This window comes from Homarus americanus, unplaced genomic scaffold (assembly GCF_018991925.1).
Source record: "Homarus americanus isolate GMGI-L3 unplaced genomic scaffold, GMGI_Hamer_2.0 scaffold39155, whole genome shotgun sequence".
Classification (NCBI taxonomy): domain Eukaryota; kingdom Metazoa; phylum Arthropoda; class Malacostraca; order Decapoda; family Nephropidae; genus Homarus; species Homarus americanus.
Window position 1 is genome coordinate 4,413,338 of NW_024737042.1, and position 13,391 is coordinate 4,426,728.

Sequence of the window (13,391 nt, forward strand, 5' to 3'; positions counted from 1 at the left end):
TCAATATTGCCACAAAAATTACCACATTCTCACATAACATATTGCTGAGACACAGTATGGTGGCTGGTGGATGCAGGGATATGGGTGTGATATGATGGTCAGGAAGCAATAGAAATATCCTGCTACCCACACTTCACTTCATACAATTTAATAGAATATTATTGTATATTAAAAAATTTACCTTAAATTTTTATCCAATAATATTCATTTTTCTCATTCTATAAAACTGTGTTAAGCTGTTGTTATCCAAAGTATCATACCTTATTATGCAAACTTTATTGTGGTTTTCTTCATTATATCTCATCACATTACAATAATTATACTGTACAGTACAGTACAGTACTGTATTTGATGAAAGTTGCAGATAAGAGGTCTTTAATTTTAGCAGTTGCCAGTTGTAAACAATACAGAAGTAAGTTCTGTACTTTATTTTGCTAAATTTTTACCCTTTCGTCAGTATTTATGTTGTAAAATATGATTTAAGTAATACTGTATACAATACAGGTATTTGCATGAAGCTTGAATATTTTTCTACATAAGTGATGTTATAGTGTAGTTTAACAATAAAATAAATATACTTTACACAGTAATACGAGTATTTTTCAGTGCATTATACAGTACCTTGGAAAGTTTAGTTTATGCATATTTTCTAATGCAATTCAATTGGCCATACATTGACAAACCATCAATTTGGCAAGAACTATTGTACGTATATAAATACTATACTGTACATAAAACGATTTTTTATTTGCAAAACTATAAACTATACTGTACCTGTACATACTACATTTAAAAATGCAAAACTGATCCCTCAATCCCATTTTTTACCTGATGCCCTTCCTTGGTGACTCAATAGTTACATCACCAAAGGTCTACAGGGAGAAAAACAAAGTAAACTTCTAGACATCATGGGCTGGGGCAAAATAATTATGTAGTAACTCCCTGTCATAACCAAGTCCCGACATGGGGATTTTTGTAAATAACTGTCACCATTAAAGTGTCAGATAATTTGCCATGACATAAATACTCCAGGTGTGAAATTGACACCATAAAAACCATTTGAGCGAGGGATGACAGTACAGTAACATAGTAGACAAGTTTTTTAGTTAAGTCGTCAGGTCAAAAAATTATACAGTGTACCTGCAATTGTATTTCACTTATGTTTTATATTTTTGCCAAGTGCTCTCATATTGGCTGGTCCACCCCACAAGGGTGAGAAGTTAAGCCTTTCATTGAGAAGACTTTCTTCCAAGGTTAAGTCTCGACCTCCAACAACTATTTTCTTCATAGCTTGAATCACCTCTTGTTCATGGAGAATTCTGGGAATTAGCCAATTCTTTGTTTCTTCATGTCTATTTGCTGCTTCAATGATATGATCAGCAAATCCTATTTTAGAAGCTTCTTTTCCATCTAGTTTTCTGCAAGTGGTTAAGAGTTCAAGGGCTACACTATATCCTAGAAGTTTTACAAGTCTCGTTCCACCACCCCAACCAGTAACAACTCCCATACGACCCTGAACGAAACTTACTTCCCCTAAGTTGGTAAATAACCTATAATCTGTGACAGTTGTTAATTCGGCTCCACCTCCTAATGCTTTACCATGTACAAGGCAAAGTGTTACAAGTGGTAAACAGTATAGCTGAGTGAGAGTATTATGCATTAAAGTTGACATTAATAAGCCATCATTAGGGTTACTTATGGCTTTAACAGTGGTAAGGTCTCCACCAGAACAGAATGTATCACCTTGAGCTTGCAGGATCACAGCTTTTCCTAAAGACCAGGAAAACAATTCTTCAGTAATGTCAGCCAACTGCACCATCATTTGACCTGCCAGAAATAGTACAGTACAGTACTGTATTTATATAATTTTCTAACTTGAGGTAACACATGATAAAGTACAACTTTCTTCTCACTGAGAAGTAAGATATAAAGTAGCCTGAATAGGCTTGCTGTGTACTTATCAACAAAACTTTTAATGTTTTAAAATAAACCACTGTACATTCCTGTATCTATTTATTTAAATATAGATTCATCAATGAAAGTTACTTTGTTCTTAACTCCATGGAGTCAAACAGGATGTCAATACAGGTGTACGTACTGTACTGTATTTTCACATCCTTCTAGTGATTTCTTACATCAAACGGATACAATTTTAAGACTTATTCTAAATGATCTAATCCCTAAAGCCAAAACAAGGACTATAATTGATTTATCAGAGAAGCTGATCAGCATCTAAGATGATATACTGTATATATAGTAAAGTCAACCTCAAACAATTGCAATATCAAATAATTACACTATCAGATGTAGACCAAAAATGAATGCCCTCTTAGTAAATATAGGATATAAAATGAAAGAAAAGGGCAGTTTCTTGTGTATGTCATAACATATACACAAGAAACAACAATATTTGAAAGACAAAATGAAATTTGAAGATGCGTAGCAACACTTGTCTTGCACAACTCACTTCCATAATTGTTATCTTTTTTTGAGGTACAGGGTACTGTAGAATTGTGACATACACATAAAAAAATAAAAAAATAAAAAAGGAAAAATGGTAGAATGATGCAAGATGAGTTTAGCACATAGTAATTTGAAAACCTGAAACAAGTAAAAATTTAATTACAGTATACTGTACAGTATTTTAAACTATAGTATTTTGGTATCAGTAATCATACCTGAGAGAGCATTTTTCTTCTGGGCATGTTCCAATGTGATAGTTGCGATCCCTGATACATCGTCCTTTACCAAAGACACTTGTCCCTCCCCCAGATGAGAGAGCTTTTCTCGAGCTTTACTGATGAGTGAGCTACAACATCGTCCTCCTTGGAACAAAGAACTGCCTTGGTGCAGAAAACAATTTCTATATCTGATCCTTGAGAACATTTTTTGCTGCAGAACAAATAAAAAAAATTAATCTTTACTTTACAATGTACAGTAATAAAATTCTGTACAAAATCTTATAAAATTGCAACTGTTATAAGAACTGAATGATAAAAATATATCTAATATATGGGTTGGTCCTGATATCCCCTTATATAATCAAGCATGGATTGAGGAACTCATGTTCTATATAGTAAGTTTATAGGTTGACACCCAGGGTTCTTAGCACCTCCAAATTGATTCAAGACTACATTCTTGAAATTCAGTTCTGTAATTACTAGAAATCTAGAAATAGCATCTCTTAACTGACGCCCTTGAAAATTGGAGAGTTTGGAGAAATCAGTTGCCAGTTAAGCTGACAACTACGAGTCCTTGCTCACCATGTGAACATGAAAATACTGCACAACCCAAGTTACCATACATTAGAAAATGAGTAATGGGACACAGTCTCATACCATGAGACTAACAGATTTTCAGTAAAAGAGTACAAATGTATGCACCTAGGTCATACCACATATCCCTACAGCACGAAGAAATTGCATTAATAAACCGAATATGAAAAGGACCTGGGTATATATGTCGACAATGAACTTAAGTTCTTGGGCCATTGTGAGAAGAAGCTAAATCAAGCAACGAAACTAGTAGGTCTTATAAGAAGGTCATTCAGATATCTAGACGGTCCGTCCCTTGTAACAACCTTCAGGAGTGAGGTGCTTCCCTGTCTGGAGTACTCCCACCCTTATCTGGTCCCTGAGATATGCTAGAGACTGTCAGTTGATTGAAAATGTCCAAAGGAGGGCTACCCGGAGAGATCAGAATGCAACTGCTTAGCATATAATGTACAGGTTTACCTCTCTAGTCCGGCAACCTCAGGACCTGACCGGTGCCGGACCAAGGAAATTTCCGGACCATGGAAATTCACCCTTTTCCTGGACAGATAGTGACTTGCGCTTAAGTTAGCACCACTTTCACTGCTTCGTGGTCTCTTTGAAGACATATTGAAGGGTTAAATGTCGTACAGTAGCTTCACAAATTTCACGAGTTTTTAATTCACCGTTTTTTATTTGGACACAAAAAACACTACATAATTAAAAATTTTGACGGCAGAAACTCGAATTTCGATGGGTTTGAACGGCTCGCCAACGTTCAGATGACGTGCACAATCGTGTAAACAGCGTCATTTCTCTTATGTACAAAAGATTCATTATTGTTTATTACTGAATGTCTTTTTTATTGAATTAATGTTTATGTGTGCAAAATGAGCAATACAATTCATTCATAATACGTAGAATATTAAAACACACGAGGAAATGAGACAGCATTGTTTTCGTTGATAACAAAACCAGTGACCGAGTGGTTCTACATATAAAACAAGAAAATAAGACCCTGGTTGTAGCTGTAGTAAAATTAATGTAAAAAATTAATATGGTTTTTTTAAGTAATGTTATTTAATGTTAATAAATAGAACAATAAAAGTAGCAAACCATTAATGTTAAAGAAAAAAAGTGAGACTGCGAGTATGTACAGTAAGTGCGCACATGTGAAAAACATATCGTCATTACTCTACATAAGAATATGAAAGCAACTCTTATTTACTGTTCATATATATTGAAGGGTTAAATGTTGTACTCTGTACTGTATAGACAAACAGAGAGAGAGAGCCGAACTGCCAGATGTAAATAAACCTTAATTTCTCGCGGCTTTGTTGTTGTTTTTTTTTTACGGGGATTAGCCCACCCGGGCATAGGTCACTGACCCACATTGGAGCCTGAGGGGCGAAAATGCAATACTTCAGTAATAATAATAATACAGTAATTCAGATAAGTAAAAAAAAAAGCTGCTTATCTACCTATTGGACAAACTAAAATCGTTCCGGACCATGGGAGTTTCTGGACCACAGAATGCCGGACTAAGAGAGGTACAACCTGTACTACAGATGGGCAAGGGGTGACCTAATTGAAGTGTACAAACATCTCAAAGGACACTACTCAGTCGAGTGTACATACCTGAAGCTGGTGGACACCCGCCCCACAAGGGGTCATAGCTCAAGGTTGAAGAAGCCACAAGTCCAGAAAACAGTGAGGGAAAACTTTTTCAGAGTGAGATTTGTGAACTCTTGCAACAGAACAATCTGACAGAGTGTTATGATGGCATCAAGCGTGAGCTCATTCAAGACCAGACTTGACCAACACTGGAGCAAGTTCAGATACATTCAGGAGCCAGTTCATACTCAGTTCTTGCCAACAGTGCGTAACAGTGACGTGACAGACCACCCAAGCGGCTAACAAGCTGATCAGTGGCGAAGAAGATAAAAGTAAAAAGTAAAAGTACAGGGTATTTACAACTCATTTTAAATCAGAAGATTCAAGTAAGCTCAGGCCAGCAAATGAAAAACATTCATGAATGAAAGATACTATCATCATTTACACCAGGAACCACATTAAAGACTAAGAATACCAATGCCCATGTTCATCTTTAAAGGATGAACTTAAGCAAAACACCCCGAATGAAAGCCCCAGAAGCTACAGTTCCTATAAGGTTATGAAAGCTGGGAATGCAAAATGTTTAAGCGAGTTTAGTGACTTTCACCAAGGTAACTCCAAACTTCAACCACAATTAATAAATATGTAATCAATGCTTGCTGATTCAAATGGTCTAATAACTATTGGTACTGCACATTATATGCAACTGCTTTTACTGGACCAGAATAATGATATCCTCCATGTAGTTTCCATACCCAAAAATGAATCTACTCAGGCTTAATTCCAGTGGAAGGGCAGGAAAAATTTAATTTGAATTTGCTTGTGACAAAGTAAGACTATGGTCTTTAGTAATAAAATAGTAACTAACTACAGGTAGTACAGTATGTCTGATTTGAGCAAGAATAAACCAATGAGCAATACATAAACCTCCCTAAGTTTGGCAGTACTGTACAGTACTACAGTATTTGGCTCATTCCTTCTAAAATCAAGTTATGCAGTAATGGTTTTGCCAATCCCCCAAATACATGGTGATCATGGTCTACTTCCTGTCACCCAAGTAAATTCAGTAGTAGTTTACAGAAGCATTCTGATTAAAACCACCAAAGAAAAATAGAGAAAAAAATTATTTATTTTCTCTCAAATCAAAAAAAGGCTGGTGGAATTGTAAGTTCCTAATGTTTTTCCACCATCCTGAACATGAGCCTATATTAATGAGCCACCTCTGTGCAGCTGTCATTATAAGCTGTTTAAGTGAGTGCTAAAAAACAATTTTTTATAAGACATTAATGCTTCCATATTATATACACTTTTTACTTTTTTTGCTTTTATCCTTTTCGCTTGTTAATCGCTTGGGCGGTTGGTCATGTCTCTAAACACTGTTGGCATGTACTGTACTGGCAGCAGCTTTTGAAAATTTAAGTATCAATCATTATAATTTTTTTTTTAAATAAGTACAGTAAACCCTCGCTATTTGCGGGGGCTAGGTTCAAAGGAATGGTGTGAATAGGCAAAACTGCAAATTGCAACTTATACTACCTTAGTGCACTTACTGTATGCCTATACCAAACAACCGACCAGCCGCGGCAGCACTCGCCCCCCTTTTTAACTTATCTAATAAATCAACTTTCTTTGTCTGGGTCATCACTGACTTCTGCCTTTTACACTAGCATCACTAGCACTGACACTAGGCGGTCTTTTAGGGACAATTTCACTCAGAAACGCTAAAGTTTGGAGAGTAAACCACGAGATGCTGCACGGGGTGACTCGTTGCGCTGCAGGAAAAGGCTCGCAAATTAGCCACCATTTGCTTACCACAAATCATTGAAATCGCAAATTTCAAACCCGCGAATAGCAAAGGTCTACTGTAATACATCAACAAATAACAAGGTGTTCAATATTACAGTAATTTCTGTATTATTAGTTTGGAGATTTTGTCCAGGCCTACATTTCATACCTGATTAGCGTCTCGTCATAAGGTAAGAATGTTTACTAGCAATCATTGATTTCTTGTAAATAAAACAAACAAACTAACCAACCAAACCTAACCAACCAACCAAACCAAACCAAACCAAACCAAACCAAACCAAACCAAACCAAACCTAACCTAACCTACCCTACCAAACCTACAAGCAAACCTAACCTACCAAACTTACCAAACCTAACTTACCAAACCTAACTTACCAAACCTAACTTACCTAAGCTAACTTACCTAAGCTAACTTACCTAAGCTAACTTACCTAAGCTAACTTACCTAAGCTAACTTACCTAAATTAACATACCTACCCAAAAATGAAAGACCATTAATTTAAGTGAGGTTGATTTAGGTAAAGTTAGGTAGGGTGTTATTCTGTTATTAACAGTTCACATGAAACGTCTGGTGGAAAGTGAGCTTAGCGTTGCTCGGGGGCAAATGTCTCAAAAGTTTAACTGTAAACATGGCATCAGCAGGTAAACAGACCATATTTACAAAAAAAAAAAAAAAAAAAAAAAAAAGTTGAAAAGTTGTAATTCCTCCAACCTTCTTCATATATTCAAGAGGTGTGAAAGAAGTTTTGTTCTATAAAAATTTTCCTGAATTGGGTCCTTTTCACAGGATGAAGTAGATTATTACAATAAACTCACAATACATTCTTTTCATTACAACAATTGTTTTAAGTGAAAATCCAGAAGAGTCGCCCATAAATAAAGCTGCAATCCTAACCTACAACTTTATCATAATTAGCTTAGGCAGGTGTCATGTGCTGATAGCTATGGGGTCCAGACAAAAGCCTCCTGGACAAAAAAAAAAAAAAAACATTAAAGTGCAACGTAGGACAATAGCCCCTCAGTTAAAGTGCAAAATAGGTTAGGTTAGGCTATGATCAAAAAGAGTAAACTGTAAATAATAAAGAACAAAAATAATTATATAAAAATTCTTATTACTATTTGTGCTAGGGGCTTTTGTCCTACACTCGATAGCTTCATTGAGTGCTGATATAGGAAATTATTCTTTTTTTGCCCATTCCACTCTTTTGATATGAGAAATAGATTTTCTGGTGTATTTCAGTCAGATATGGCCTTCACTTCTTGTGCAAATGAGTCTTTTTATTTCTAGAAATTTGTCAAAAACACAAAAATTACAATTTTTACAAGAAATGAAGGTCACATTTTACTAAAATACTCACATCAAAATACACCAGAAAAATTATTTCTCATCAAGAGAAGGGATCTTAACGTAACCTAACTGAACCTACCTTTGCTGACTAATTACCACTAACCATGACCACATTGTCACTAACCTGGACCAATGGTAAATATATAATATTATGTTACCTAACCTAACTTACCCTACCCTAATCTAACCTAACCTATTCTGGCAAACCACTAATCACCTTGGCGTAGCTGAAAGTAGGTCTATATTGAGGGCAAATATATTCAAATTTAAGCATTTGCACAATAAACGTTACTCCTAAATATTGATTCGTAATTAAAAAATAAAATTCAGTGTAGTCAGAAACACTAGAAGAGGAATGGGTGAAAGACGAATATTAACCAGGATATCGTCAGCTATTACAGACTCCGTACAGACAGCATATTTAAATATTGTATGAATATTTTAACTCAACGTATCCCATTCAGATGTCCATATGATGTTTTACCAATTCCGAGACATTTTTCTTTTACGGGAACGTTATAGAATAAAGTGTCTTAGAATTGTCTAAAGTTTAGACTCTAAACTATCGGGAAAACATGTTTTTAATTATCAAAGCGATTATGTACCATAAGGAAAAAATTACCTATCCTCTAACTTTTCTGTGGTACAGATTGGGGAGTCAGGGGAGCTGTTGATATTCCGTTTCTGAGTGAGATGGGTAAATATTCGGTAGTTAAACGTGATAAATGCATACATAATTTCGATACTAGTGCAGTACCGAAGTTACCTAGGTCACTTGTGTGTATTGGCGACATGTACGAAACAGAATTGAACAATGAACATATCTACTGTACACCATAATAACATACTTCACATATCATCTCCACCCTTAATACTGACATTAACACATGGAGATAAATAAATTTGAAAACAAAATCAGCCTTACCGGCGGCCGATATAACCCTAAACGCCGGGAATAAACATCTTTTCTTACCTTTACTTTTATCCTCTTCGCCACACTGATCGGCTCGTTAGCCGCTTACTTGGTCGGTCACGTCTGTGACCGATACAAGTTAATTTATTAATTTTCAGAGTAAACATTCGTTTTATGTCGACCACGGAAACTACTAACAAAAATAAGTTTTCTTAGAGCATTTTGTGTTGCTTTAAGCAATCTGACCTCAACTTCCGCCACAAATGAGCCCCCAATTACTGACAGACTGGTGCCTGCACTTCGGTACCTCAACTACCCTGAGAGATTGGAGCGCCTGAACTTGCCTAGCTTATACTACAGACGGGCAAGGGGTGACCTAATTGAGGTGTAAAAGCATCTCAAGGGGCACTACTCAATCGGGTGTCCTTACCTGGAGCTGGCGGACGCTCGCCCCACAAGGGGTCACAGATCAAGGCTGAAGAAGCCGCAGGTCCAGAAAACTGTGAGGGCAAAATTTTTTCGGAGTGAGAGTTGTGAACTCTTGGAACAATCTAGCAGAAAGTGTTGTGACGGCACCGAGTGTGAGCTCCTTCAAGAACAGACTTGACCAACACTGGAGCAGGTTCAGGTACATTCAGGAGCCGGTGCATGCCCAGTACCTACTAACAGTGCGTTAACAGACGTGAGTCACGTGACCGATCGCCCAAGTTGCAAACGAGCCGATCAGTGGTGAAGAGGATAAAAGTAAAAAGTAATATTGGTTGTTCAAAGTGGACAGGGCTTTGAAGAAGGGTGGAGGGAAAATTTTACAATTTACACATATAGAGATATTACATATTAATATATTTGTCTGTAAAATATGTGGTGGTCCCTTCTCATGTGAACACTGATAACACACACATACTATACACCGAAATCACAAATATTATAACTTTTTTTTTTAGATTTAGTAATTTTATAGGTTAGGAAAGATTAATTAAGGTGGTAATTATTGACGACTTAACCACCACACATTTTTAATAGAGAACGCCGCAATTACATTGTGTTTTTATAGTAGAGACTCGTAGTTATGGCAAATGTGTTAAAAAGTGTTTGTTTAAAATTTCAACCTAACCCCAACCGGCTAATATTGACGGCTATACCACAAACATCTAAACAAATAACGCGTCGGCAGTTTTAGCTGGTTAAGGTTAGGTTAGGTTAAACTTTTAAATAATTTTTTTTAACACATTTAACTACGAGTGTCCTCTATAAAACAGTGAAATTGCGGAGTTTGTTTGGTGAAGTTTACTTTTTACTTTACTTTTATCCTCTTCACCACTGGTCGGCTGTTAGTGCTTGGACGATCGGTCACGTCTCTGTTACGTACTGTTGGCAAGTACTGGGCATACACCGACTCCTGAATGTACCTGAACCTGCTCCAGTGTTGGTCAAGTGTGGTCTTGAAAGAGCTCACACTCGGTGCCGTCACAACACTTTCTGGTAGATTGTTCCAAGAGTTCACAACTCTCACTCCAAAAAGTTTGCCCTCACAGTTTTCTGGACTTGCGGCTTCTTCAATCTTGATCTGTGACCCCTTGTGGGGCGAGGGTCCGCCAGCTCCAGGTAAGGACACTCGGCTGAGTAGTACCCCTTGAGATATTCTACACCTCAATTAGGTCGCCCCTTGCCCGTCTGTAGTATAAGCAAGGCAAGTTCAGGCGCTCCAATTTCTCAGGGTAGTTGAGGTGCCGAAGTGCAGGCACCAGTCTGGTGGCCCTCCTTTGAACATTTTCAACCAACTGACAGCCCCTAGCATATCTCGGAGACCAAACGGAGTGACAGTACTCCAGATGGGAAGTACTTCACTCTTGAAGATATCTGAACGACCTTCTTATATGTTTTTGAAGAGTCCAAGTGGTGTAAAATTAAACTAAAGGTGAAGGGACTTACTTATTGTCGAGTGTATCTACAGATCCCCAAACTGTGGCCCACTAAATCAAAGGAACTTAAGAGCCTTAATAGACAACGCGGCGATGCTCAACCCTAGCCACCTCCTTATCATGGGGGACTTTAACTATGGCGATATCGACTGGAGAAACGAGTTCACCCCAAATGACTTTAATAACCCTGCTACTCTTTTTGTAGAAACTCTTAGATAATTTTCTGTTCCAACATGTTAGAGACCCGACACATTACAGAGGGGAGCAAACACCCAAGCCACCAGACCTCATCATAACAAACAAGGAGGGTATGGTAGCCCAACTGGAACACCTTGCCTCAGTTGGCACCAGGCACCATATAGTGTTGTCATTCAGATTTAACTGTTACCTTGTTCAACATAAGGCCAGGCCAAGGTGCAAATATTACAGGGGAAATTACAACGGGATGAGGGAAGAGATGAGGGGTTGTGGGGGTATGAGATATTGGTTCACACTCAGGATGGGATGGAGAAAAGAAACTCACAATGTGCTTACTGTATACATATTGTATTGGATGTACAATGCAGCTTGTTGCTGGGTAGGTAGCATGGTAATAAGCGTTGAGTAGAGAGAGCTGGGTGGTGAGGGTGCCCAGAGGAGGGACACGCGGCTTGAGGGACGCCAAGGTCGCTGGAGGGAACGGCAACCCCAGGCTGGCGCGGAGGAGGAGGTGTTGCTTGCTGGTGGCACTGTGTAGAAAGAGAGTGATCACAGCGGTGTCAGGCCTTATAAGGCGGGGGTAGGCGTGGGTAGATAGTTGATCCCCGCTCCGTGGGCGGCGCAGGCTGGGGAATTCGAGAAGGTTCGGTGCTTGTAAGGGAAGAAACCCACTACAGGGTATCCACTGGCCTGACTCATTAAGGCACAAGAACGCAGACACTACGCTGAATATCATAACTAGTAAAGTGACCCATTTGATCAATAAATATATACCCAAGACCAAACCCAGTGCCTCTAGGAATACGAGGGGACCCCTACACATGAACCATGCGGCGGTCGACAAAGTTAAGAAGAAAACCCAGAAATTCAAGACGTGGGTTGGGTCAAATGATAAGCAGGACAGGAGGATGTATGCAAGAGCCAGAAACCAAGCAAAGATAGAATGTAGAAGGGCTGAAAAGGAGTTTCAGAGGCTGGTTGCAAGCGAGGTCAAGTCAAACCCAAAGGCGTTTTACCGCTATGCAAAGTCGAAATTAAAAACGCGAGTAGGAGTATCAGACCTGAAGCTTGAAGATGGTAGTTATGCAGATTCTGAACAGGATAAAGCTGAGGCATTGAACAGCTTCTTTGTCTCGCTGTTCACAAGAGAGGATGCTATTAACCTTCCTGCGTTTGAGGATAAACGGTTCGACACAGCACTTATAAGGGCCTGTACCTCTTATAACAATTTTCTTTACTTTAATACTTACAACCATTGGTAGCGTGACGAGAGGAAGTCAAATGATGGTCTTACAAGCGTAAATCAGGCTGTGAATCACTTCTCGATTATTATTTGGTGTCATAAAGTCACAAAAAATTGGTAAACTTAATTTAATCTGAGTTGTGTTAGGTTAGGTTAGGTACATGCACTCAATCTATTAACTCAGATTAAATTAAGTTTACCAATTTTTTGTGACTTCGTGACACCAAATACTAGTCGAGGTTAGGTTAGGTTAGGTACATGCACTCGATCTATTAACTCAGATTAAATTAAGTTTTCCAATTTCTTTTTACTTTGTGACACCAAATACTAGTCGAGAAGTGATTGGCAGTCCGATTTATTCATGTAGGACCATTATTTGACAATTGCGGCTACATTTGGGTAATTAGTCGGACCCCTCCTAACAAGTTTCCACTTTGATTTTCTAACAAGGAAGTAATCAATCTGTGTTTCTGTTCCACCTGACTCATACGTAATGAGTCTGCTCACTCTTCTTGAACAGTTTGTTGCATACAACCATGTTCATTGCATCCTTGAATCCAAGCTTTCTTTTCCCTTCCACATTTTTTGTGCCGTAGCCTCTTCCACCATGCACACCTTCATAACCCCGAGTATGCCCCAACATGACTATTTAGGTCATCACCCAGTACAGTACTAGAATCTCTCATTCACCAAAGTCTGACAGTATATGCAACAATTTATCCCAGAGCTCATCCTTCATATTTTCACTTAGCCCAACTTGTGGTACATATGTAGATATGAACATCAGAACCATTCCTACTAGCACCTTCAAAACCATAATTCCTAATTCTTAGATTCACCCTTTTCACCTACAGCACTTTCTCTGCCCACTTTTTGGAGATCCTTCACCACCTGTTCTGGATTCACTCCCCTTCCAGAATATCTTGTACTGTAGTGATCATCACATAAAAACCACTAATAATGGGTTGCTTCCCCTCATGTCTGAGTATAGCCAACCTAGGGTTACCTAAACCTGAATTTGTTTAAGGTGTAGAACATGTTACCAACACAGCAACTACACCTTAAGTTAATGAGTTGTATGACCCAGTATTAACCC

At 38.2% G+C, this 13,391-nt stretch overlaps 1 protein-coding gene across 6 annotated transcripts; it reads right to left on the reverse strand.

The window, feature by feature from the left end:
* Positions 1-259: 259 nt before the first annotated feature.
* LOC121872606 (ethylmalonyl-CoA decarboxylase-like) lies at positions 260-9,420 on the reverse strand. Of its 6 annotated transcripts, XM_042375471.1 has the most exons (4): positions 4,890-5,090; positions 2,679-2,892; positions 1,744-1,827; positions 1,285-1,418 (listed from the first exon to the last, which is right to left on the reverse strand). In XM_042375471.1, the coding sequence occupies exons 1-4, from the start codon at positions 4,923-4,925 to the stop codon at positions 1,411-1,413; spliced, it is 342 nt and encodes a 113-aa protein (XP_042231405.1). In that variant the 5' UTR covers positions 4,926-5,090; the 3' UTR covers positions 1,285-1,410. The 6 variants fall into 6 exon arrangements, with proteins under 6 accessions (XP_042231404.1, XP_042231400.1, XP_042231402.1 ...); XM_042375470.1 differs by lacking the exon at positions 4,890-5,090 and adding an exon at positions 9,363-9,420 and having other exon boundaries at positions 260-1,827; XM_042375466.1 differs by lacking the exon at positions 4,890-5,090 and adding an exon at positions 8,993-9,186 and having other exon boundaries at positions 260-1,827.
* Between the last annotated feature and the right edge of the window lie 3,971 nt (positions 9,421-13,391).